Here is a 27,015-nt window from a genome sequence, read left to right as displayed (position 1 = left end):
AAGATAGAGAGCAGTTTCATCACCACAAATATTTCTCTCGTTGGCGGGTGGACAGTGGTGAGAAAAGTTGCAGACTTGGCCTAAGTGAAAAGGTGGTTGACTCTACAGAGCAGTAGCTTTAGAAGGAAAGGCGGTTGCTGAATTTTTGTATTCAGAAATGAGCCTGTGCTTTCAGCATAAAATTAGAATGTTCTTCATATTACAGCAGCTCTTTTGAAAGAAAAGTTTCCTAGAAAAATAAGTTCCCAGTTAGAGTCCCAGAACATGAATTTTTTTCTTAATGTTGGCTGACTATAAAAACAAGCATCGATTTAATTGAAAATTGTGACTAAAACCTAGAGGATAACAGATCAGTAAGCCTGTAATCCAAGCTTATTTAAACTTTTCCTGTTCTCAGTTAAATCTTTCTGTTGCCATCTTTATTGAGGTGTTTATTATAGTTGTTTGCAATTAATTGTTAGTTTGATTGTCTTTGCTTTTAAACTGTGAGCTCCTGAGAACAGTGCCAGTTTGCTTCTCTTTTTGTATCTCCAGTGCTTGGGGCATTTCAGATTCAGTAAATAACTTGAGTGAATGAATATGGAAAGTAAGTATTCTAGTATCAGGACAGTAACCTAAAATGAAAACTGAAAAATTAGCATTGTAGTGGAGCTTGTAACATATATGGGACCCTGATTTATGTCTACAGGAGATAGTATTAGAAATTGTGATTCAGTTCACATAATTCTCAAAACTAAGCAAGGTTGTTTATGTTATTTTAGTAAGCCTTTGAAAATGTTTTGGCCTGTTGTGCTTTTAAGAAATGAAAATTTGTGACATTTTACTGTCCGAAGGGCTATCGATAGGATGTGCTAAGTAAACACAAGTGTGAATGTATTTTAGGAAAGTTGCATAGCAAAAATTATGATAGTAGTTTCCTGGGGGGCTGGCAGAGAGTTGTTTTTCCATTTTTTAATATTACCTTTTCTTTTTAACAAACTCTGTTAAATAAGTAGTTAGCTTTAGAAATAGAAATTCTGTGGGCTTATTTGTATGACATGATTATTTTTATTCAGACAGATGTATAAATGACATGAATATTTTTCCAGCTGGGTTAGGAGGAAGACAGTCGTGTAACAGCTGATGCTCTAATAGGTAAAGCTTGATGTATAGTTGTCTTCACAGGATATTTTCCCCCCAATTTTTAATCGGTAGTCAGAAGGTGGGTTTCACTGATGACCAGGAAAGGCTATATCTACGTGAATACACCTCTGTACTTTTTAGTGCTACTGAAATCACTATTCTTTATATTTTTATTGTTTTTTGTAAAGGCCCGCCAGCCAAATTTCTCTCTGAACTCAGAAAAATAGACTCTGGAGAATATTTATGTTTTTATTTTTTTCTTTAAGTTCAGACTATTGAAATGGAAAGAATAGGATTTGAAGACAAAAACCTGAATTCTAATCTAAATCTTGAGTAAGAGCTCATTAGATTTTTAATTGTGTACAGGTTCTTTCTTAACCTCTCTTAGCTTAAGCTTCCACATCTGAAAAAAGGGAGTAATATCTACGTGATAGGCTTGTTATGATTATAAAATGATTTACATAAGATGCTGAACACACTGGCAAACATTAATGAATTAGCCCTCTATACCCTTCTTCTTTTATTAGACAGTGAAATCTGAGTAAGCACATCTTATTTCTACACTTGCTTTGAAGAGTAGGAAGCTTATATCTATTTGTGCTTATTGCAATAGCTTTCCTTAGCTATATTACTTACTTTCTCACTGTTTCCTTTTATTTACTATTTCAGTTTTTAATAGTTTTAATTTATTTTAATGTGTTGCTGCAAACTGCTTTAATTCAGGTTTCGAAGTTGATAACATGAAAATATAAAGCTATTTATTTTGCACAATATACATGTAAAAATATATTACAGTGGCATATGTGATATATATTCTCTTGTTGCCTAATAAAAAGTTAGGGGAATGCAGGGAGCATCACATCTCCTTTCTTTCTTCCTCTCTCATTTGTACATAGTAGTAATATCTGAACTTTCCAAAAGAAGTTATTGTTAATGCTGGGATCTACCTTAGATAGATTATAAAAACTTTATTTCACTCAGGTATATTGCACCAGAATGAAAATTTGGGGGTAAAGCATGGTATGGCTTATCCTTTTTTTGCAATTATGATGATCATGCTGTAAAGGAAACAGTGTAAGGAAAAATTTGAAAATGACTTTTGGTTCAAACATTTTTAAAATCGGGTTTGGAGGTTGTATGGATTGTTTTTAAAGTAAAAATTCTGTCTGATCTAGCTATGTTTTCTTTCCCCCAATACACAAGAGCTTTCTTTTTGTGGGCACACATCATATGCTGTTTATTTCCTGATTTAACTACATTTATTCAGCAGGTAGACTTTTTCTACATTCTTGTTCATTCAATCTGGAATTCCATTTCCCAAAATTCATTTGTTGAAAACTAATTTATCCTTTAAGGTCCCACTATTGTTTATGCTCATCATACATTTCAAAATATTTTACAAAATTTCTGGATTTTAGGCAACTCTGTGTGGGGTGTGTGTGTGTGTACATGCATTTATATGTTCCTTGAGAATTTATATATTTATATATGTACATATATATGTTTCAAAGAAAGTCTTTATTACTTTGAAAAATAGTTCAGTTCACAAGGAATTTAAGCCACCTTTGTAGTTTACGGTTCTATTATCTATTTTCCATGTTCATCCAGGAACTTTTACTCAGTCACCAGAAAAAAAATTAATCAGTTCCTTCTTTGTACTCCAACGTGTTGCTGTTGTAGCGCTTGTCTTCTGCTCTATAATTCCTAAACACTTGCTGCACTCTGTGGCCTATGACTATTTTAACTGCATAGCAAGGTCAGTGCATTAATGCCCTTTGTACCCAGTGCTTTCTACATGACAAACTTATTGAATTGAATATGTTCACATGGTTACTTTAACATTTTAAGTAGTTATTGCTGACGTTGACTATGATATTTCTTATGATTTGAAAATTCTTTTTTATACGAATAATACTGACTGTGCTTATACTAAAATAAAAGTTAAGGAATGAAAGTATCAAACTAGATGACTGTATTAGACACTTTTGTAAGCTGTATTTTGTACAGTTATAACACCAATATTGTATTAGGATGTCAAAGTAATTGTATATCAAAAAGTAGTTTTTTTGTTTATTTTAAAAATATTTTTGTTGAGATAATTTACATACTATAAAATTCACTCATTTGAAGTACATCTGTCATTAGTTTTTAGTATATTTACAGAGTTGTACAACCATCATCATAAGTTTTGAAAATTTTTGCTACCCCAGAAAGAAACCTGGTGACCAGTAGCAGTCAGTCCCCCAGCCTTAGTCAACCATGAATCTACTTTCGGCATTTGTAGATTTGCCTGTTCTTGACCTTTCATATAAATGGAATCGTGCAATATGTGGCCTTTTGTGTCTAGCTTCTTTCACTTAGCATAAATATTTTCAAGGCTTATCTATGTTGCGTCAACCTTTTTATGGCTGAATAGTATTCCTATTGTGTGGCTACACCATATTTTGTTTTCCCATTCATCAGTTGATAGACATTTGGGTTATTTCCACTATTTGACTGTTAATGAATAATGCTGCTATGAATAATTATGTGCATAGAAATACATAAATTTTTTATTTCTCTTAAGTATATACCTAGGGGTAGAATTGTTGGCTTTTTTATGATAACTCCATGTTTAACTGTTGGAGGAACTACCAGACTGTTTTCCAAAGATACACAGTTTTCCCACCAGCAATGTGTGAGGATTCCAATTTCTGCAGATTCTTGCTATTATCTGTCTTTTTGATTATAACCTTGCTACTGGGTATGAAGAGGTATCATGGTGGTTTTGACTTGCATTTCCCTCATGCCTAGTGATGTTGAGTGTCTTTTCATGTGCTTGTTGGCCATTTGCATATCTTCTTTGAAGAAGTGTCTAATAACATCCTTTGCTCATTTTTTAATTGGGTTGCCTTTTATTTATTGATTGTAAGAGTGCTCTATTTATTCTGGATACAAGTTCCTTGTGATATGCAACTATTTTCTCCCATTCTGTGGGTTGTCTTTTCACTTTCTTTATATCATTTATAGCACAAACATTTAAAATTTTAATGTAGTTTAGTTTCTTTTTTGTCACTTGTACTTGTTGTATTTAAAAAAAAAAGTTTTTGTGTTGAAATTACTATTTTACTGCCTAGTTTCTAAAATGCTAAAACACAAGATTTAGAAATTTATTTTATTCTCAGATTTTAAAATCATGGCATGAGACTGCAAATGCTGACAACTCAACAGCCTAGTCATAGGATTTACTCTATAATGAGTTTTTTTAACCAGTCTTTTTTTAATGTTTATTTTAACTTTTAGTTTGATATGTTATAGAAACTTAAAGTGGAAAGTTTCTTTTTCTTCTTCTTTTTTTCTATTTTAGGACCAAGAGAAATCTTGTGGAAATACTTTTTCTTAAGGAATTGTAATTGACAATCAGATGTGAAGCAACCAGAAGTGAAAACAGTCTATTTCACTTATCTTTCTTTTGTTTAAATTATGTAAAAGGAATCTCTTATGTGTTGAAAAGTACTTTTTTGTTCTTTAAAAAATATTTTTGACATAATGTTAACATGTATCTATTGCATAAAACTTAAGGAAAATTAAAATCAGATATAACTCCACTACCCAGAGTAACTGCTACTAACATTTTGGTATATTTTCTTCTAGAATGAGCACGTTGGTGTGTGTAGTTATATTTTACTTTTTTCCACTTAGTATTTTAAGTGCATTTTTCTATGATTTTTATTTTGAGAGACCATGTTTTTTAATGGTGGCATTATATTTTGTCTGTGAATCAACCCACATAACCATTCTTAAATTATTGAATATTTATCTTGGTTCCCATGCTAAAGATAATGGTTCAGTAAATGTTTTTAAATCATTATATACATTTCAGATTATTTCCCTAGGGTAAATTCCTAGAATTGTAATTAACAAATTAAATGGTTATTAACTTTTTAAGGTGTCCTGATGTATATTGCCTACATTTCACTCTAAGAAGGTTATACCAATTTATACTAATATTCAGTATATAGAATATAGTAAAACTAAAGAGTAAGTGATTTAAAAATGTATTATAATTTATTGTCACTACTTCAAAAGTTGCCATCTTGAAATACCAAACCCCTGTTTTAGCAGTATGGCCATTGTTAAAAATATTTTTGGACCCTCTCTTTTGTAGATATAGTACCTATGAGTCAGTCTTTTTCTCATGGATTGATATCTAGATTCAGTCAACCATATTATTTGGAATGAATTTTAATGATTAAGGGGCATGATCAAGATAAATAACACTAATTTTGGTTAAAACAAAATGAAACTATGAACTAAAGAAAGTAGTTTTTCCTTTGTGCCTAATAAAAATAAATTCTTTTTTTTTTTTTTTTAAAGATGACCGGTAAAGGGATCTCAACCCTTGGCTTGGTGTTGTCAACACCGCTCTCAGCCAGTGAGCAAACCAGCCATCCCTATATAGGATCCGAACCCATGGCCTTGGTGTTATCAGCACCGCACTCTCCCGAGTGAGCCACGGGCCGGCCCATAAAAATAAATTCTAAAGATAGATCCAATAAAGCTCCAAAAAGGTTTTAGTTGAAATGATTACTGTATATAGTCTTAAGGAATTTTATGAAGCTTTATAATTACTTTAAATCCTTTACAGTAGTGATTGGAGCTTTATCTAAGAGTATAGAACAAAATCTGTTAATGTACTTGAAGGTACAACTAATAAAGCAATTAAGAACGTAAGCCATTTAAATTTACTGGGTAGACTTAATTAGGTGATTTACTTTATCATTTGAGATAAACGGAACGTTACTGCCACCTAGAGGACTTTTTCTTTGTAAATTTCCGTATCACTCAGAAGCATTTTAAAATCTCCCAACTTCAAACATACAGATAAAACAAAGATAGATGCATTGTACTGTCTATACAAAAAATGTAAATGTTTATTTTTATTCATTCTCATCTAACTGGTTTTTGATGTGGAATATTACTACCCTGTGTATACTACTAGTGAAATGCTTTTATAATTTTGTTTATATACCTTCAGATATAAGATACAGAAACCAGGAATGTTGAGTTTTTGTTCAGGTGGTTCGTGTTCCTGACTTGCTTTTAGATGGTGATCCTGCCTAGTCCCTTAGGTCCTTGCATGTTGTATTCTAGTATATAGTGTACTTTTTTCTAAATGTCAGCTAGTCTAGATGGGTTGCATTCAGATAATATAATTTAAAAGACTGTTTTTATTACTAAATTATGTAGAAAAAGTGGGGAAGACCAAAATGGAGAAGTCAGTTTATCGATTTATGAAGAATTAGTAAAAGAGTTCTTAACTCTTCTCTTTTTAACCTAAAATAAAACACTGATAGACCTGATTTTTGGTTGTTATGTACTTCATGTGAAAACTTCAGAAGCTTAGGAATTTTTAGTGACTGAGAAGAAATTGGTTGAAAAAATGAGCATATTTTCCTCCCAGAAAGTAACCTTGTAAATTGTTAAGTTGAGCTATTCAAGTACTTGTAAGTGGCTGAAAATTTGTAATACAAGAACCATTTGTGAACTTATTTTTTCTTTTCTGTCATTATCAACTCCTTTTACTGTGTGCAAGTATCTGAGGTAGAACAATATCAGCTAATTTTATCACTCACATGCCTGATAAGAGCTTCTAGCTTTGAGGGAGAAACAAGGCTTTCAGAGATATTGAGAATCTCTCACACCTTTGTTTTAAAAAGTTGTATCAGAGATATAATTTATTTTAATGCATAGCATGCTGGATTTTTCTTTTTATTTTTTTAATTGTAGTCAAAGATTAGAAATAAGAGCACAAGTTGCAGATGCATTCTTATCCAAGTTCCAACTGACTCCTGATGAAATGAGTCTTCTCCGAGGTACAAGGGATGGACCTATTACTGAGGTATCTTTGCTTTCTGTTAAAATCATTTAAAGTGTAGCAGTTAACAGTTGTTATACATTGCTTTCTTGAAGCACTATTTTCCCACAGAGAAAAAAGTTTGATCTGAAGATATTTTTAAATTTGGAAATTAGGATGCATATTTTAATTGCTTTTTACTTTTTGTTTTTTTCAAAGTAATACGAGTATTTTTTTAGAAGTCAAAGAGTACAACAAAGCTTATGAAGGAAATCTGCATCACCATGTCTGAGGCCTATTTTCAGTTGATTTCCTATCATGGTTGGAACACTATTTGTGGCATTCTGGAAACTAAGGCCCCAATGTATTTTTCTAAAACCAAAAAATCAGTCATCAGTTTGTCATTATTTAACTCTTATATATTTAATCAGCATCATTTATGCATCCAGCCTTGCATTCTGCTCTTGGAAGAGGGGGAAGAATGGTATATAACAGATATATAAACCATCATCCTCAGCAATAAGATTGCCAGCTTAAGTCATAAGATGTGTAAAACATAGTATGTTTTTCTTGCATAGTAATATTTAGGTTTGCATTTCTCTCTCATTAAGCTGTACATTTCTTGAGGACAGGATTTTGGTCTTTATAAATTTTATATCTTAGGCAACTAGCATACTATTTGGTACATAGTTGGCATTGAGTTAATATATGTTTTAAAATATGAATAAATACCTTTTACACCTTGTATGAAAATTTAGAGAAGGTTGAGCTCAGTATAGGAAGGCTTTATTAGAATACGTGAAAGAATTTTTCTCTTTGTTGTGATTTTTCAGTTTAGAGTAATGTAATTTTACCTGAAAACATGGGCATTTTAAAGTCATATTCTTAATTTTAAAGGATTTTTTCAAGGCACTGGGAAGAGTAAAGCAGATTCATAATGATGTCAAAGTTCTCTTGCGTACAAACCAGCAAACAGCAGGGTAAGTAACTGTTCATTTGTCTAATTGCATTGCTGCTTACATTTCCGAAATTTTAAAGACATCTAGATTCTTTTTGAAACTATATGATATTTTGTAAAATAGGAGTTTAATCTTTATTTACCTTTGGAAAAGGGGGAAGTTATACCCTGACATGTTTAGACTAAAACAGCAGTTGATAAGTAAGTGATGGTATTAAAATGTAACATTTATTTAATTGTAAAAAAATTATTGAAAAATCATTCCATGAAATGATGAAAAAGTTGATATGCTGTAGCCAAATCATTCTGTAATTAAGCAAAATAATTAGGTGCTTAGATGTAATGAACTAAAAATTTAAATTTTAATATATCTTTAATTTTTTTTAGTTTAGAAATTATGGAACAGATGGCCTTGCTTCAAGAAACAGCTTATGAAAGACTTTACCGATGGGTTCAAAGTAAGTAATTTCTTTTGTATTGTCTAGATTAATGAATATTAATATTTGATTTTTTAAAAAATTTCACTTGATCTTTATTTGATATATTTTGATTTTAGTAATCAAAAGTATTTTTAAAAAGAAAAACTTTACATTTGAATATATTGTCTTTGTGTTTGTATCATGAGCATCTACTACCAGCCAAGTAGTATGCTTGATTAAGGATGGGAATAAAAAAATGAAGACAGTATTTCTGCCGTAGGTATCCTGAAGTTGATTAGAAAAAGTTATAAATGGTGAATTATTAATGAATAATAAATATTATAATTATTTTCTATTACTGCTGTAATAAATTACTGCAAACTTAATGGCTTAAAACAACACACATTTATTGTCTTAGTTCTGTAGGTCAGAAATCAGACATGGTACTCACCACTAAAATCAGTGTTCACAGTGCTGTATCAGCTTGTGTAGGCTCTAAGGAATCATTGTTTCCTTGCTCATTCAGTTGGTTGGCAGAATTCAGTTGTTTGCATTTGTAAGACTGAGGTCTGTGTTTCCTTGCTGGCTATCACTGAGGGATTTTCCTAGTTTCTAGAGGCTGCCTGTATTCTTTGGCTTGTGACCCCTTCCTTCATCTTCAAAGCCAGCAATGGCATATTCAGTCATTCTCTCAGGTCATATCTCTTTTGCCTTTTCTTCTATTTCATATCCCTGACTAACTATTTTGCAAGCCTTTTCAATTTTAAAGACTATGTGATTACCTTGAACCCACTTGGGTAATCTGAGAAAATCCCCATATTTTATGGTCTATCATCTTAATTCCAACTGCAAAGTCCCTTTTGCCATATAAGGTAACATATTCACAGGTTCCAAAGATTAGGATGTGGCCATATTTGGAGGGCCATTATTTTCCTCCCACAAATGCTTTATTTGCTGTAGTTTTGTTTTAGAATGTTTCAATAGACTGTTTGCAAAATAGCTTGTTAAAATCAGAGAAGACAGTTAAGAGTCAAGAGTGGAATAGGAATATATGATATTTTAATAGGTGTTACTGACTGTTGGAAGGAGTTGCAATTAAATCCAGTTAACCACTTAGAACTGTGCTATACTGTGAAAACCTAATTCTCTGGTCTTGGTGATTTACTCTTTACTCTAAAACCCATTTGTGTTTTCTACCTCTCTTGTTTTCACTGTTTACTCCCATCGGAAGTGCTGTCTGGCTTTCTCTCTTTGTATCCAAATCCTGCCTCAGGCTTCAAGGCAATGCTTAGGTTCTACATATTCCTAGAACTCTCCATGATACAGTAAATTACAGTGACTTCCCATCTCTGAACATTAACCACTGGAAATATTTATTTAGCATTCAATAGTCTACTCTTTACTAAACTTTTCACATATGTCTGTCTTATCTCTCTAGTTAGATTTTTCTACTTTCTTAAAGGCAAGGACATTGCCTCACTTTTTTTCCTGCTCTCACAGCATCTAACATAGTGGTTCCAAATTGTGGGCTTCTGTATTGCTAGGGTCTATGGAATAATTTTAGGATATTTCTAATCCCATACATGCGTATATTTTTTTAGTCAGTGCATGCCAGGAGGCGGTCCACATGTACCAAAAGGTTGGGAATTTCTGAACAAATTCTAAATTCTTGGTACTTGTAAGGATTTTATGGATAAAATTAGAATAGTAAAATAAAGAAAATATTGGCATAGAGATTTTTAAGAGTTTAAAATTCAAACTACTTTGAAATTATATTTTTATTACCATATATCAGTTATTCATATAAACATTTTTAGCAGACTGCTTAATGATTGCTCCTGAAGGAAGGAACTGGTGATATGTTTTCAGTAGTCCTCCCTCCACCCTTGTACTGCCACGTATAAGGCAGTTATTCAGCAAATATTTGTTCATTGATTGGTTTCTTCAGAATTGTAGTTTTTTATAATAATAAAATATGGGTTTGGAGTATAACTGATAGCATATGTGCTCATTTAAAGTTATATAACTACTTATTTTTAGTTTGGTTGATAGCATAAATTAGTTTTTGGTCTGCATATTTTCTGAGTTTTTCTAAGCATTTTTCAGGTAGTGTTTTCTATAGAATTTAGACTCCTGGTATATGATGGACATAATAAAGATCTAATTTTAATTTAACAAAAATTGTAATGTTAATTGTTTTTCAGGTGAATGCAGAACATTGACACAAGAATCATGTGACATATCTCCAGTATTAACTAAAGCAATGGAAGCCCTGCAGGATAGACCTGTCTTATATAAGTTGGTGACTTTTTCCTAATTAAAAAAGAAACCCTACTTTTTTTTGATAATTCACATTAATTTCAGTATTATCAAATTCATATACAATAGTTTGAGTAATATTTATAATAATTTATAGTGATATTTCCACCTCATGTTGTATAAGCTTATTTGAATATTGCATGCTATAGAATACAACATGGAGGGAAAACCAAGGTGTTTCTGCATCTGGACTACCTCTCATTTATGTATATAAAGTGTCTCATTAACTTCCTTGGAACTGTAAATAACTAAAACTCTTGTATCAACCCTACCCTGGAGAGAAGGGGGTCATATAGTGAGTGAGAGATATTATTACCAGAGATGAAAAAAAAGAGTGTTTAATATCAGACTTTCATTAATAAGATTTAAGAAAAGAGAGGGTCTAGGTCTTTGATCTTGTAAGTTATGCCAAACAGCTATATGGGAATGCTTTGGAGAATACCCCTGTGCATTTCAAACTTGTTTTATGTGTATGTTTATTAGTCTATACATTTTTTAATTTCTTTAAAAATAAAAAGTAAGTACCTTTTTATTCTTAAATGCCTCGAATAGTATGAGAATAACCTTTAGGGAGACCAAAGGTTTGTTGCTAATTTGGGAAACAGAAAGTCAGGGGGACTCTTACAGAGGCATTGAATCCTTCTCTGAATCATCCCTTTCAGATGCTTCTTATACTATTTTTAGAGGATTTCCTCATTACTTTCTGTTTAGAACATTTCTTATCCTGTAATAAAGTTAGAAAACACAAATGCTGGGACAGCTGTGTGAAATAATCACACTCTAGTGCTACTTTCTGAGTACTTAATATGTGTTAAGCACCATTCTAAGTGCTAGAGACACAACATCAATAAAACACTGCTCTCAAATGCTTTATTTTATGGAACCAGACATAAACAAATGCATTTTAGTAGAATATATTAATTGCTAGTCTAAAGGTCATGTCCCAGGTGCTGTGTGCCTCAGGTATTCTGAGGCAGGGGAATGAGATAAACATCAGGGAAAGTTTCCTGAGCCAAATGGGTAGAAAGTAAATTCTGAAGATTTAATAGGCATTTTCTTGGAAGAAAAGGGAGGATAGAACATTTCAGGTTGAGGGAACAGCCTGTGCAAAGACATGGATCGAGATAGAACATGCACCTTTCAGAAATTAATTGCAGACGCTTGCACTGGCTGTTGAGTTAGTAGCAAGGGCCAGATTGTAATATCCCTGAGTGTTGTGCATGTACATATAATAAGCTAATGTTCACTATTGATCAGCAGCTTAGCAGTTTTTTTCTACTTTGAAATCTCCTTCCCAACTTTTTCACTTTAAAATATTGAAGTTGATTATGAGAATCTTTTAGTGCTTTACTTGAAACATCTGGTGTTTGATTTTAATTGTGTTACATTGTCTGCAGATTAAAATTCGGTTAATCGTTTTTTAAAAAATGCCTTTGTGTATTTTGGGCACATAAAAGGGACAGCTAGCTATCTTCTACCATGCAAATAAATTTTTACTAAATTGTGATTCTTGATCAACATGTGGAAAGGAGCAATATTGAATAATGGTTTATAAGGTGGGCTCTTGAGTCAGATTTCTTTGACAAGCTCTGAACCTTTGTAAGCTTCAGTTTCCTTAGGTATAAAAATGAGGGGAATCATAGTGCTCATCTTACAGGGTTGTTGTGAAGATTTAGATTGTTCCCTTAAGGTGCTTATTATAATGCTTGGCACAACACTAAATTTTAGATATTATTTTTATTTTGAGAGAAGGTGACTAAAAAGCTGTGAACTAAGGAGGGGGGCGTATTTAAGCCCTACATGACAATCAGGGGAAAAACTTGAAAGACAAAGAAAGGAGAAGTAAATAGGGAAAGAAAGTTTATCTCTGAAGGGCACATGTGAGAAACAAGGCAGTAATGGCAGTTTGGAAGATTGTAAAACATTTAGAAGTTGAGGGGGAAGTAGGTTTTTAAGATAAGTTGATTAGGATGAGATGAATGCTAAAAAAAGAAAGTTCACCTTTTAATTGAAACATTGATTATACATATTTGTTAGGTACATACAGAATTATAATGCACATATACACTGTGTGATGATCAAATCAGAGTAATTAGCATATTCATCATTACAAAACATAATAATTTCTTTGTGGTGAGGACATTCGATCTCTCTTCTAGCCATTTGACAACATGCAGTAATTATTGTCAATTATAGACGCCTGGCTTGACTGTATACCAATAGAAGTTATTTTTCCTACCTGTTTTGTGTCCATTAACCAACCTCTCACTATCCCCCCTCTCTCTTCCCTTTTCCTGCCTGTAGTAACCACAATTCTGTTCTCTCCTTCTGAAAGTTCAACATATTATTGTGATTATTTTTTCTTTCTTTTTTCTTATTTATTTATTTATTTATTTATTTATTTATATATATATAGCTCCCACTTATGAGTGAGAATGTGATATTTCTCTTTCTGTGCCTGGCTTATTTTACTTAATATAATTTCTCCAAGCTCATGCTTGCTGCTGTGAATGGCAGAATTTCATTCTTTTTTATGTTGAGTGGTATTCCATTGTGTATATGTAACACATTTTCTTTAACCAGTCATTCATTGATGGACATTAGGTTGGTTCCATATCTTGGCTGTTGTGAATAGAGCTGTGATTACCATCGGAGTGCAGGTATCCCTTCAACATGATGATTTCCATTCCTTTGGTTGTTTAGCCAGTAGTGGGATTGCTGGATGATATGGTAGTTATTCTATCTGTAGTTTTTGAGAAATCTCCATACTGTTTTCCATAATGGCCATGCTACTTTACTATCTCACCAACAGGGTATAAGGGTTCCCCTTTCTCCATATCCTTGTCAGCATTTATTATTTTCTATTTCTTGATAATAGCCAGTCTAACTAGGGTGAGATGATTTGCATTTCTCTGATGACTAGTGAATTTGAGCATTTTTTCGTATATCTGTCGGCTATTTGTGTGTCTTTTGAGAAATTTCTATTCAGGATTCAGGTCCTTTGCCTTTTTTTTTTTTTTTTTTATTGAATCTTAATTGATTATATATATTTTGGGGATTCAATGTTGACATGTTGATCAAATCCATATTACTAGTATGTATATTACTAGTATTACTAGTATGTATTGTTACAAATTGTACTTATTATTTATGCCCCTTGTCCAATCCTCCCTATCCTCCTTCCCTCCCCACTCCCACCACTGATAACCCTAGATTTCTTCTCTCCCTCTGAAAGAGTAATGGTTATTCTGTTGATTTGTTGTCTAGATGATCTGTCCAGTGCTGAAAGGTGTGTTCAGGTCCCTTTGGCTATTTTTTAACTGGATTTTTATTTTATTATTGAGTTACTTGAATTCCTTGTATGTTCTGGATATTAATCCCTTGTGGGATGCATAGTTTGCAAATATTTTCTCCCATTTTGCAGGTTGTCTTTTTGTTCTGTTGATTGTTTCCCTTGCTGTGCAGAAGATTTTTAGTTTGATATGATCTCATTTGCTTATTTTGTTTTCTTTTATTGCTTGTGCTTTTAAGGTCTTAGTCATAAGATCTTTGCCCAGTCCTCCATCCTGATACATTTCCTCTGTGTTTTCATCTAGGAGTTTTGTAGTTTCAGGTTTTAGATTCAAGTCTTTAATCCATTTTGAGTTGGTTTTAGTATATGGTGAGAGATAGAGGTCTAGTTTCGTTCTTCTACACATGGATATTCAGTTTTCCCGGCATCATTTATTGAAGAGGCAGTCCTTTCCCCAATGTATGTTTTCGGTGCCTTTGTCAAAGACCAGTTAGCTATAAATATGTGCATTAATTTCTAGGTTCTGTATTCTGTTCAGTTGGTTCCTGTGTCTGTTTTTATGCCAGTACCATGCTGTTGTGGTTACTATAGGTTTTTTTTGCATATTTTGAAATCAAGTAGTGTAATGCCTCCAGCTTTATTCTTTTTGCTTAGGATTGCTTTGGCTGTTTAGGATCTGTTGTTCCATATGAATGTTAGGGTTTTTTTTTTCCATTTCTGTGAAGAGTGGCACTGGTATTTTGATGGGGATTGAATTGAATCTGTAGATTGCTTTAAGTAGTATGGACATTTTCACAACATTAATTCTTCTAATCCATGAATATGGAATGTCCTTCCATTTGTGTGTGCATGTGTGTGTGTTTTCTCTTTAATTTCTTCAGTCTATGTTTTGTAGTTTTCATTGTAGCGATCTTTCACCTCCTTGTTTAAATTTATTCGTAGGTATTTTATTTTTTGGTAGCTCTTGTAAATGGGATTGCTTTCTTGATTTCTTTTTCTCCTAGTTCATTGTTGGTATATAAAAACACTACTGATTTTCGTATATTGATTTTGTATCCTGCAACTTTACTAAATTCATTTATTAACTCTAAGAGTTTTTTGGTGGATTCTTTAGGTTTTTCTGTATATACAATCATGTCATCTGCAAAAAGGGACAATTTGGCTTCTTTTCCAACTTAGATGCCTTTTATCCCCTTCTCTTGCCTAATAGCTCTGTCTAGAACTTCTAGTACTATGTTAAATAGGAGTGGCGAGCATCCTTGTCTTGTTCCTGTTCTTAGAGGGGAAGCTTTTAACTTTTTCCCATTCAGGATTATGTTAGCTGTGGGTTTGTCACATATGCCTTTTATTATATTGTGATACTTTTCTTCTATACCTAACTTGTTGAGAGTCATAATAAACAAGGGATTTTGAACTTTGTCAAATGCATTTCTACATCAGTTGAGATGATGATATGGTTTTGTTCTTGATTTTGTTGATTTTTTTGTAAATGTGATGTATCACATTTATATATTTGCATGTGTTGAACCATCCTTGCATCCCTGGGATGAATCCTGCTTGATCATGGTGTATAATCTTTTTCTAATTCTGTTTGCTAGTATTTTGTGGAGAATTTTTGCATCTATGTTCATCAAGGATTTGGTCTGTAGTTTTCCCTTTTTGCTGTGTCTTTGATTCTGGTATCAGGGTGTTACAGGCCTCATATAATGAATTTGGGAGAGTGACCTCTGTTTTTGTTTTTTGGGATAGTTTGAAAAGAAGTATTAATTCTTCTTTAAAAGTTTGGGCTTTTCTTTGTTGAAAGACTGCTGATTACCATTTCCATCTCTTTGCTTGTTATTGGCCTATTCAGGTTTTCTGTTTTTATTGGCTTAGTCTTGGTAGGTCGTATGTGTCAGAAATTTGTTCATTTCCTCCAGATTTTCAAATTTGTTGTTTTATAGTTGTTCATAATAGCCTCTAGTGATTCTTTGTGTTTCTGTGGTATCAGTTGTTATGTCTCCTTTTTCATTTCTGATTTTTGTCATGTGGGCCTTCTTTTCTTAGTCTAGCTAATGGTTTGTCAGTTTTATTTATCTTCTCCAAAACCAACTTTTTGTTTCACCAGTCTTTTGTATCTTTTTTTGGTCTCTTATTTCATTTAGTTCTGCTCTAATCTCTATTATTTCTTTCTGTCTACTAATTTTGGGATTGGGTTGTTCTTGCTTTTCTGATTCTTTGAGGTGTAATGTTAGGTTGTTTATTTGCAGTCTTTCTCTTCTTTTGATGTAAGTACTTATTGCAATAAATTTCCCTCTTAGTACTGCCTTTGCAGTATTGCATAGATTTTGGTAGGATGTGCTTTTATTTTCATTTGTTTTAAGTTTTTTGATTTCCTGCTTAATTTTTTCTCTGACCCACTGGTTGTTTAATTTCCATGTATTGTATAGTTTCCAAAGTTTTGCTTCTTATTGATTTCTAGTTTTATTTTGTTGTGGTTTGAGAGGATACTTGATATGATTTCAGTTTTTAAAAATTTGTTAAGACTTGATTTGTGGCCTAACATGTGGTCTGTCTTGGAGAATGTTCCATATGCTGATGAGAATGAGTGTATTCTGTAATTGTTGCATAAAATTTCTGTAAATATCTGTCAAGTCCAATTGGTCTAAATTATAGTTTAAATCCAATGTTTCTCTGCTGAGTTTTTGTCTTAGATGATCTGTCCAGTGCTAAGAAAGAGAGGCTGAAGCCCCCAACCATTATTATATTGGGGTCTATCTCTCCCTTTAGACCCAGTAATAGTTGCTATATGTATCTGGTGCTCTGGTGTTGGGTGCATATATATTTATAGTTATTATATCCTTTTGCTGAATTGACCCCTTTAATATTATATAATGACCTTCTCTGTCTCTTTTTATAGTTTGTGGTTTAAAGTCTACTATATCTGAAATAAGTATAGCTACTCCTGCTCATTTTTGGTTTCCATTTGTGGGGTATATCTTTTTCCATCTCTTAACTATTAGTCTATGTATGTCTTTACAGGTGACATGAGTTTCTTGTAGGCAGCATATAGTTGGATCTACTTTTTTAATCTGTTCAGCCTGTATGTATCTTTTAAGTGGGGAATTCAGTCCATTTACATTCAGGGTTGTTATTGACAGGTATTGTCTTATTCCTGGAATTTTATTGATTTTTTTTTTTTATGGTTGTTTTATGTATCTTCTGTTCCTTTTTTTCCCTTTTATTACTTGTGTTTGCTGTTTGTTGTTTTTTTGTAGTATAATATAGTTTTGTTCTAATTCATGTTTGTGTATCTGCTCTACCAGTGGGCTTTATTCTTTCTTATGTATTCATGATGGTGATTATCATTCTTTGGATTCCAAATGTAGGACTCCTTTGAAGATTTCTTGTGGGGAAAATTGGCCTTTCTTACATAATCATCTACTTTCTAATTTATGGTTTCTTTAAATTTAGGAAAAACTTGATGTATCTTGTTAACCACCAGATGGCAATATATGAACTTTATTTGAGAAATGTTTAAAAGTGTCACAGTTCATTATTGTGTTTCAAAAGTGTAGGCATCAAATGCAAGAACAGTGTCAGTTATTGAAGTCCTAGGGAAAGTTGCTATACTCAGCAACAGTGTTTGTTAGGAAGTACATAATTGGAATGTTAATGCATTATTAACTTTTAATATATCAAGTACAGAGATCTCTTTAGAAAGAAATTTATTGCAAATGAAAATGAAAAAAAATTGATTTCTTTTTTCCTTTGGTAACCAACAGAACATAAGCTATTTAAGAATGTAGTAAAATGTACAATGCTTATTTTTCTTCATTCTTTATGTATTTGTTGCATTGCAAAGAGGAGCTTCTATACTATTCTTTTATTTTTTAAATTTTGCTTTTTGATCAAAATTTTTCTTTTAATTTGCTTTTTGACCAGAATTTTTTTTTAAATTTACTGTAGCTAAACATAATTTAAAAATGGGGCTTTAATTTTAACTAGACACATTTTAGTATACTTTCATAATTTGAACATTTACCTTTATCAAACTACATTTGGAATTTTTGACCTTTGTTTGAAGACAGTCTGACTTTTGTCAGAGAAGTTTTCTTCTGTCTCTGGGAAAGATGTTTCATGTCTCGGATATCATTGAAGGTTCATTGTGGTTCATGCTGTTATTGCTTCAAATTATATTTATTCTGCAGGAGGATTAACATTAATAATAATGTTTATTGATATATCATATTATTGTGCAGATTAAATTTCGCTTTTTGCCAGGCCTGATAATTTTCATCTCACTTAAAATACCAGTGGATTCACTTGTTTCTGATAGAATTGTGGCCCCAGTGAACAGTCCTAGAAACAGAAATTATGTTGTTTATGTTTACTGTGGTTGTAAGATATTGGGATTGAGGATTACTTTTGTATATTTAAAAAGTTAAAAGTTTGTGAATTTTGTTCTATGATAAGTAGTCTGTGGTCATAAGTTCACTATTTCATAGAATCAAGTGATCATTTAAAATAAGGCCTTTTTCCACACTAAACATATTTATAATTTAAGAGCATGAGGGAAACAATAGAAGTGAACATTTTGGTTCTAATTTGTTTTTTAAAAAAGAAAGTAAATGCAAGGCAATTATGCACTTTAGCAAAACAGCTTGATACTGTGCTTCCCCCCACCCCCCTTTCCTATATTAGAATGTCATTGCAGGGAATTTCAAAACCATTTCTTTTTAACTGAAAACACACACACACACAGAACCACAGTCTGGTTAATAGTGAGGAGTCCTCAAATAAACTTTAGATTCCTAACAACTTAAAGCTATTTACAGCTTTTCTATAGTTAAAACTCTTGTTTGGAAATAATTACTCTTCCAGCTTTCTCACGATTAGCAAAATATGGATTTTTAAAATTAAATCGTTAACATATTATAGAAAGCAGTATAGCCCAAGAAATGAATTTTTGTGAAAATCCTTGGAAAATTTTGGTAACTTTTGTTTATATGTAGGTTAATGAAGTAATATTTGGTCTGGTAAAATACTGTCTAGGGATTTAAAAGTTAATGGGTCTAGAATATTTTGACATTGGACTGCTAAAATGTATTTTGTTTTCCTGTGTCCTTTAAAAATAGAACTTTCACTTGGGGGAGGGTGTAAGGAATGGTGGTGGTGATGGGAAACAGGGGCTGAGTCCAGTCAAAGTCTGGCAACCCAGGCCTCCTTCATAAATTTCACCCCAGATTTTCCTGTCCCCCAGTTCAAAGCTTTTCTTCCCTACCAATTCCCTCACCTTAGAAAGCCCTTTCCCCCTTCTTAATTACAACGGGTGACTTCTAAATATATGTCTTAAAAAAAAATATTTGCTGGGATGCATGGTTGTTCAGTAATTTTAAGGAACATCTAATATGTCTAATTATTAGAGTCCAATAAGCTTTTAAAAATAGCAATTTGGGGAGCAAATTTTGGTGGTAAATTGTGATAGTATGTATAAAGGAGAATTTTTTAATTTAGAAAAAAAGTATTAATTTTTGAATTGCAGTATTATAATTATAACTAGCTTCTGAGAACTAGATATTATGGCTTCATGTAAAACAATAGAGTATCATGTTTTGGACTGCGAAGATACTGAAACCTGAAAAGTTCAAGATTCCCACCTTGACTTGATTTTCTTGCTTTTACTAAATTCACTGTTCTGTCACTTATTGCTCCTGCCCCTGTCGTAGTCCAAATTCCCAGCATTCTTTCTTAGGAGGAGCAAAAATTTGAACCTTTAGATGGAATTTTCAATCTGCTAAAGTTATCTCATAAATATTTTTTGTTGTTTAGAAGCAAAATTTCTTGAGAGAGTACTTAAATAAACTTTAGATGTCTTGCTTATCTTAGAAATCACACGAATAGTCTGATGTAATCATTAGGAAAAAAACCAACTGTTTTTCATATAACTTGTGTCTTCCAGGTATACATTGGATGAATTTGGAACAGCCAGAAGAAGTACAGTTGTTCGTGGGTTTATTGATGCTCTTACAAGAGGGGGCCCAGGAGGTACACCTAGACCCATTGAAATGCACTCCCATGACCCTTTGAGGTATAGTAATCAGAAAACACTAATGGATTTGATCTTTTTTCAGAGGAAATCTACTAACATTTAGTTTTCATTAGGTATGTAGGAGACATGTTGGCTTGGCTTCATCAAGCTACTGCTTCTGAAAAGGAACATCTTGAAGCTCTCTTAAAGCATGTAACTGCACAAGGTGGGTCTACCGATTATTCTTACTAATGCCTAAGTATAGAACATAACACAGGGCTTCTCTGTTTCTATTCTTGTTACCATCTTCTTCACTGAGATAAGCGCTTCTCACCTAGATTATACAGTAAGTGTCTTAATTTATCTCCCTTTCTCTAGATTTCCCCTTATAGACTTTTTCCTCCATCACTTACATCCTGTCACTCAACTATTCAGTTTTATAGTGAACCTTTACTACCTTCCATATTAAATGTAGACTCCTCTGCTTCGCTTTTAAGAAATTTCTGGAGTATCTAGCATACATTAATATCTAGCATACATTAATATCTTACATACATTATCTCAATTCCTCAGTGTGACAACACTTTAAGGTAAAAGATGGTATTATCTTCATCTTATCTGTGAGTAAATAAGTTCAGTGACTTGCTTAATTAAGGTCATTAAGCTTCTGATCCTTTCATTTTCTACCACCCAACCTCTTTTTTATATTCTCATGGGACTCTTTTAAAATTTTTAATATAATTACCATATGTACTAACTTAGAATTTTTGTCTTGATTTCAAGGAAGAAAAATGACTGTATTTGAGAGGTGCTGATATCTTGTTTATAGAATTTCAAATCTTCTTAGTTGTGATTTCATTAAGATGCCCACTTTAGAGTTTTAGGGTTTAGTGTATAAAAGATGTTCTATTTTTGATAGCAAGGTAAGAGAAATATGGTGACCTGTTATCACTTGACTATTTTGCATAGCTCAGTCACACATCACTGTGGTTCAGCACATGATCTCCAGGAGAGGCCAGTGTACAAAAAGGTGGTAATAGTTAACCTTACTCTTTTCAACTATTTAGTATTAAGACTCAGCATGTTTGTTAGATTCGCACATTTTTAAAAGTTTTTTTTTTGTTGTTATCCTAATTATCCAGTTTAAAAGAATGTATTTCTTTAAAGATGTTTTAGAAAAGTATGTATGAGAGGCAGTACAATGGGTCTTCCATTATTCCATGAACTTTTTGAAGTATCCGTGTGTTAAGAGGTAGGAAGAAAATAGATTAGAGTTAGATGAAATTTTCTGTGGGAATGACTTAAATCTTCTGAAACTCAGTTTCTCCATCTGTAAAAATGAAGGTGGTTACAAGAGGTAAATGTCAAGTACCCAGTACAGTGCTTGAAAAATAATCGGTATTTAGAAAATGTCAGTTTTTCCATCTGACTGCAAGGTGTGTTTTTCATCTTACGTGCTGAGCACAACTGCCTGGAATAAGGTGTTTGTAGAAAAAATGCTAATATATCTTCATATCACTTTCTTCAGTTAGTAGTCCCTTTTTTCTCTGTCTCATACATTTATTCTCTTTCACAAAGAACTAATGTTCATTTTATTAATTCATCAAGTGAATTAGCAAGGCTTTCTAGACCCACATTAGTTATTAACAACTAGTAATCTGTTAACACAATTAGTAATATCCCAAAAGATATCAAACTTACTAAAATATTATTATGGTTATTTCAACTGTTATTAGTGTCATTTTTCATAAGTATTAATTGTTTGTTAGTTTTTTGAACCTATGTGAAGCAAGGTATAATATGGAAAAAAATTTTAATTGTTTAATAATTAATTTCAGGCGTTGAAGAAAATATTCAAGAAGTTGTTGGGCATATCACCGAGGGTGTGTGCAGGCCTCTAAAGGTAAAATAGTTTGTTTTTATATATGTTGTATGGCATCTAGTTAGAATATTGCCTTATTTTTATGAGTTTAAAGAAACCAATATCAGCTTGGACTCAAGCTGTAATTTTATCAAGTTAACTCATTAAGGTAGGCTAATAAAATACATTTTATGATAATCATTGCCAGTTTTCTCTGTAAGAAAGAAAATTGGAAATATTCTTAGTTTGCATAAGTTGATGTATTTTTTAACAGATTATGTTTCCCATGGTAATTTATGTTGATCAGTTGAAAAAGAGCCTATTAAATCTAAACAACTAATTTATGAACTCTTAACAAAGATTTACGGAGAACGTGTTTCACTTACTTTATTACTTCAAGCATACTAAATTTTTTTTAAGCATAGTAATGAATAATGATTAATCCAAGGGTAAAGTAATGTTATGTATCAGTGTTGTTATCCATACTATTTATAGTACAAGGAATAGAATTTAGAGTCAAGCTTGGGTTAAAATTTCCATTTTGCCACTTAATTCTGTTCACTTGTTCCATTTGCTTAACTTTTCTGCACTTTAATTTGCTTACATTGAACCTGTATATAAAAATATACCGTCAGGCTTGTTATGAAGATTAAATGAGATAACTGTGTCAATGAAGAACATAGTTCCTGCACTTAGTAGGCTACAACAAATGTTCATTTCCTTAATTAATATTTGGGAAATATTTGACAATTGTTGATTTACTTTTCCTTATTTATTGACTTCAGTTTAGTTTATAGAAATTGAAATCCAGAAGTTTTGTGATTTATTCTTATCAAGAACTAAATTTTGAAACTAAATTTCTTGTATTTCTAAGATTTTCTTTGGTATTTTGTCTCAGGAAAGGAAATCTCAGATGATACACCTTGTGACAATTGATTGTAATTACAAATTTAATTAGTACTATAACGTGATCATCTTAGAGCCCACTTGTGCATTCAGTAAATAAATAGCAAAGTATTTTGAAGTTATTTTGCTTATTTCTCCCAAATAAAATATTTACTTGCCATAGTTTGATTTTCAGATATTTATAGCTCATATAAATGTTTCTTATTTTGAATCCAAGCAATTATTGGAAAGATAAAGGAAAAAAAGGGAGAATAAAAATAAGATTTATTTTGCTCACTTTTTATATCTTTTTATAACTCCATATAGTTAACTGAAACCCCCAGTCACTTTGATAAGTAAATTTTACTTCATCCACATTACATTTTTTCCCCTTCTCCATACTGATTGTATTATGTTTCTTACCACAGCTTTTTTTTCCTTTTTTAAAAAAAGTAATTGTATAAAGTAAAATTTTAGAATCTTACGTTTGGAATTGACCTTAAAGTTTCCTGTTCTGCTCTGAATAAGAAATGTTAATATTTCTTAAATGTTTAAACTAACACCTGTCACTTACATAAAGAAATCACATACTGAAGACTCCCTGTTTTAAAGTGTGCTCAGAAATTCTCATTTCATTTTCCTTAAATGTATATGCCCAGAAAGGTGTTTATAACAGTGGTAGGACATTATTGTGATCCCCTTGCAAATTTTAATGTAAGATGCCAAAGGTGAAGAAGAAAACTAGTAAGCAAGCATCTTTTTATTGTAAAATGAAGAAAAATCCCTTTAGTTTATGAAGTGACAGAAACCTTAACTCTTTCTATGTGATAGTAATATTTATTCCAGAGAATATTTAGCAGGTGTTCACAGTAGTTACACATCAAATTAGCTTGTTAGTGATTTATTATATGATTCAACAACTACTGTACCTTCCATTCCTCTGTATACTTATTTTATATACTATTTTAACAATTTTCTTACTTATACCTCATTTGTGAATCTGATATTTTTGGTAATATACTTAGTGGAGAGAAAAAAATCCTACTTTGATATTTTCTGAATGTTTTTCTTAGTGACCTCTCTGCTTTTACATTCCATTAACATAAAATTTCTTTTTTCTAATTGATGAGGAGCTTAACTTTTCCTAATGACATATGATATTGGATATTTTGGCTATTTTTCTGTTGCTCAATCTTTTTTCTTTGTAGGAATGAATTATTTTTAGGGCAGGGGGAGACTGATTTATAGAAGTATAAAGGAAAGGTTGTAGCAGTAATGGGAGATAGCCTTGAGAAACTATGTATTTGATTTACTCTACCCTGCTTAACCTTTCTTTGTCTTAATAAAGTGTGACTTCGTAGGTAGTAGACTAAATATTTGTAAATGTGTGCATAAAGCAAAGATTTCTAAACTTATTGCCAGTTTTAAAAAATCTGTGCTCTAACTTAAAATTACATATACCATGTAAAAAGGGTGCTATGGCTCATCAGCATCAAGCTTATTACTTTGCAAGTTTCTTCAAAGTTGTAGCTGGAAACATCAGAATTGGTATATTAAATCTGTTTTTCAAGTCCATGGGTAAAATGATCCTTTTTTATGTGAATGTTCTGGATTGCTGAGAGATTACTAGCTGTCATTTGAATTTTCTCTTTTAATAAAAACTTTCTTGTAATATATGCTCCTAAACTTCTTAAATTTTGGTGGGTTCTGTGAAGATAGGTATATATACAAAGATAAATGGCATGGAAAATAGAGCTGAATACTGTATTACATGATACAGTTGCTGCACCCTCAGATTGCTGATGTGTGCTTGGGAGCAAATGTCTCCCTTAAGCAACTGCTGCGATATTAAATAGCTAAAGGAAGTTTGTCGTAATCCCTTTCAGTCCTCTCTTCTCTTCTCTTCTTCTCCATAAGCACAAACTCCCTCTCTTGCTCTTGCTTTTGCTCTCGCTCTCTCTCTGGCCTTGGAGAGGAGAGCCAGTGTTCTCTTATCTCTTCTTTAGCTTCTCTGCTGTCAGATTGCAGCCCATTTTACTACTTTTAATATCTGTGTATATCATCTATGCCACTTCTAATAATACAGTTACAATTTATTGAGGGCATATTATGTGCTGGGGACTGTTCCACACACTTTTGTCTGAGCTATTATTCCCATCACTACTTTCATGCACTGTTAATGATTTTTTTCCTCCACTGTTATCACCATCATAATTCAGTTGCTGCTACCACTTCCTTAGTCTTTTCTATTTTTAACCATTGATACTTTTTTGTTTGTTTGTTTCTCTTGTCTCCTGTTGTTTTTTTCTGTGACTGTTGGCTTTTGCTAAAAATGGTTGGCCTCCATTATAGCCCTTATAAGACAAAGTGTTTCTTCTGTGTGGCAAACAAGCCAGTTTTGGTGTATCATTTGTACATCTCCCAGTTTTTCAGCTTTTCTTTGTTATATTCTTTTGTAGCTACAGTGATGCCAATTTCCCTCAAAACCTTGTGTGTGTGGAGAGAAATGGGAGTTTTCCTTTCTTCTTCCTTTCTTCCTCTCTTCCTTCTTTTCTTTTCCTTTTCTTCTTTCTCTCCCTTCTCTCCTTTCTTTCTTTCTTAAGGGAGTTGGAATGAAGAGTATTTTTTTGATGCCGCAAAATTTTAGAAGGCAGGTTGCCAGATAGCTGAGATGATGTTAAAAATCTGCTAGGAAAGAGCTGTCTGTCTACAATTAACATCCTTCATATGTTGCTCTAATTATATTAAAATTCAGAAAATATCACTTTTATTGATATAATATGTAATTTAAATCACTGTTGAGGTCTTAGCCTAAAGAGAAATTGTAATATTGAAATTATGGTTTTTAAATTCACATGCCATTCATAATCTGTAGTACTGTGGTAGTTAGCTAGTCTAGTGCTTTATGCCAAAAGATGAATCAGTTTTATAAAGATATTAATGTAAAGGTAAATTAATTTCTATAATCCAAGAGGTTTTTATATGCTGATATACGTGCATTTATAAAATCTCATTTTGGCAAATCACATTTGTTGGCATTGTGACATATGCCAAAATCTAAGAACAGAGAAAGTTCAACTTTCAAAAGCATTTACTAAACATCTGTTATGTGTATACTGTTCTACAAGATACTGCAGAGATGTGAAGACGCAGAAAGTACTGTGTCTATTTTTGTGTTCAGAAGCTAGTTAAGAAAGCAAGAAGATACAATGTGGGCAGTAGCTTAAGGACAAGTACAATACAATATGTAAGTAGGCATATATCAGGGTGGTTTAGATTGTATTCATTAATGAAGGAGCAAAAGTAAGAGAAAGATCAGTGAGGGATGGAATTTAGTTAGAAAAGATTCGTGTTGGCTAATCTTGAGGAAGATCACGTTAATTTTGAACTAGATCTCATTTTGCCCTGGTAGTCGTATAATTAGGCAAATATGTTATTGCTAATTTAAGATTTGTCTGCTTTTTAATTCTCTGATTAATAGAAAAAGAAACTTGGCATAATAGTTTAAAGACAATAATTCTTTTTTTTCCTGAATATTTGATATTAGAGCAGTATCTTTTCATCGAAATCTGTTTTTAGGGATGTAACAGCTGCTCCCTTTGTGATTTAGTGTTGAACTAAATTCCAGTATATACTGGTGATTAACCTCAAAATGATCTCATTGAATTGATATTTCTGGTAACAACTGTTTTGAACCAGATTCTGCAGGTAATGGATCATTTTTTTGTAGAGGATATCTGTGTTAAAGTTTTTGTTATTTTACCATCACTTCTGACTTAATACTTAGAAATTCTTTATTTGGAAGGCAATTTGAGATCTTTTCAATAATAACATTTTATCTTCAATTTTCATGCTATTTATACCCCATCATTAATGAAGAAAATCATGCTTTTATAGACTGTTAACTTCTCGAATGTTTTAATAGGTTCGAATTGAACAAGTAATAGTTGCTGAACCTGGGGCAGTTTTATTATACAAAATTTCTAATCTCCTCAAATTTTACCACCATACAATAAGGTAAGTAGAGTGATGTAATGTGCTTGTTAAATCCCATGTCATATTTTTTCTCAGAGCACAATGTAAGATTTTTTTGTGTTCACTGTGTGTAAGTATAGCTAGTAGAACCTCCACACCATGTGAATCATTACATGCATATTATACATGCTATACCTCGAGGTTTTCCTTTTCCCTTTCTTCTCTAAACGTAACGGTACACTGATAAATGCACATATACATATGTACACATACAACTTATGTAACAATAAAAGTCTGTAACATATTTATTGAGTCTTCCTGCATTAGTAGAAGAGAGC

The 27,015-nt window shown here is 32.2% G+C and overlaps 1 protein-coding gene across 1 annotated transcript in view; it reads left to right on the top strand.

Moving 5' to 3' along the window:
- Window positions 1-27,015, top strand: part of COG6 (component of oligomeric golgi complex 6) — a 75,900-nt gene that overhangs the window by 12,550 nt on the left and 36,335 nt on the right. Inside the window, exons 5-12 of the mRNA XM_063102511.1 lie at window positions 6,892-7,003; window positions 7,856-7,938; window positions 8,304-8,374; window positions 10,540-10,633; window positions 19,888-20,016; window positions 20,091-20,182; window positions 21,795-21,859; window positions 26,628-26,719. Coding sequence (XP_062958581.1) covers window positions 6,892-7,003; window positions 7,856-7,938; window positions 8,304-8,374; window positions 10,540-10,633; window positions 19,888-20,016; window positions 20,091-20,182; window positions 21,795-21,859; window positions 26,628-26,719 — 738 coding nt within the window. The remainder of the gene's footprint in view (window positions 1-6,891; window positions 7,004-7,855; window positions 7,939-8,303; window positions 8,375-10,539; window positions 10,634-19,887; window positions 20,017-20,090; window positions 20,183-21,794; window positions 21,860-26,627; window positions 26,720-27,015) is intronic.

The sequence above is a fragment of the Cynocephalus volans genome, chromosome 7 (assembly GCF_027409185.1).
Source record: "Cynocephalus volans isolate mCynVol1 chromosome 7, mCynVol1.pri, whole genome shotgun sequence".
NCBI lineage: Eukaryota > Metazoa > Chordata > Mammalia > Dermoptera > Cynocephalidae > Cynocephalus > Cynocephalus volans.
Note: the sequence above shows the minus strand (reverse complement) of the source record. Positions and strands in the feature narration are given on the sequence as shown.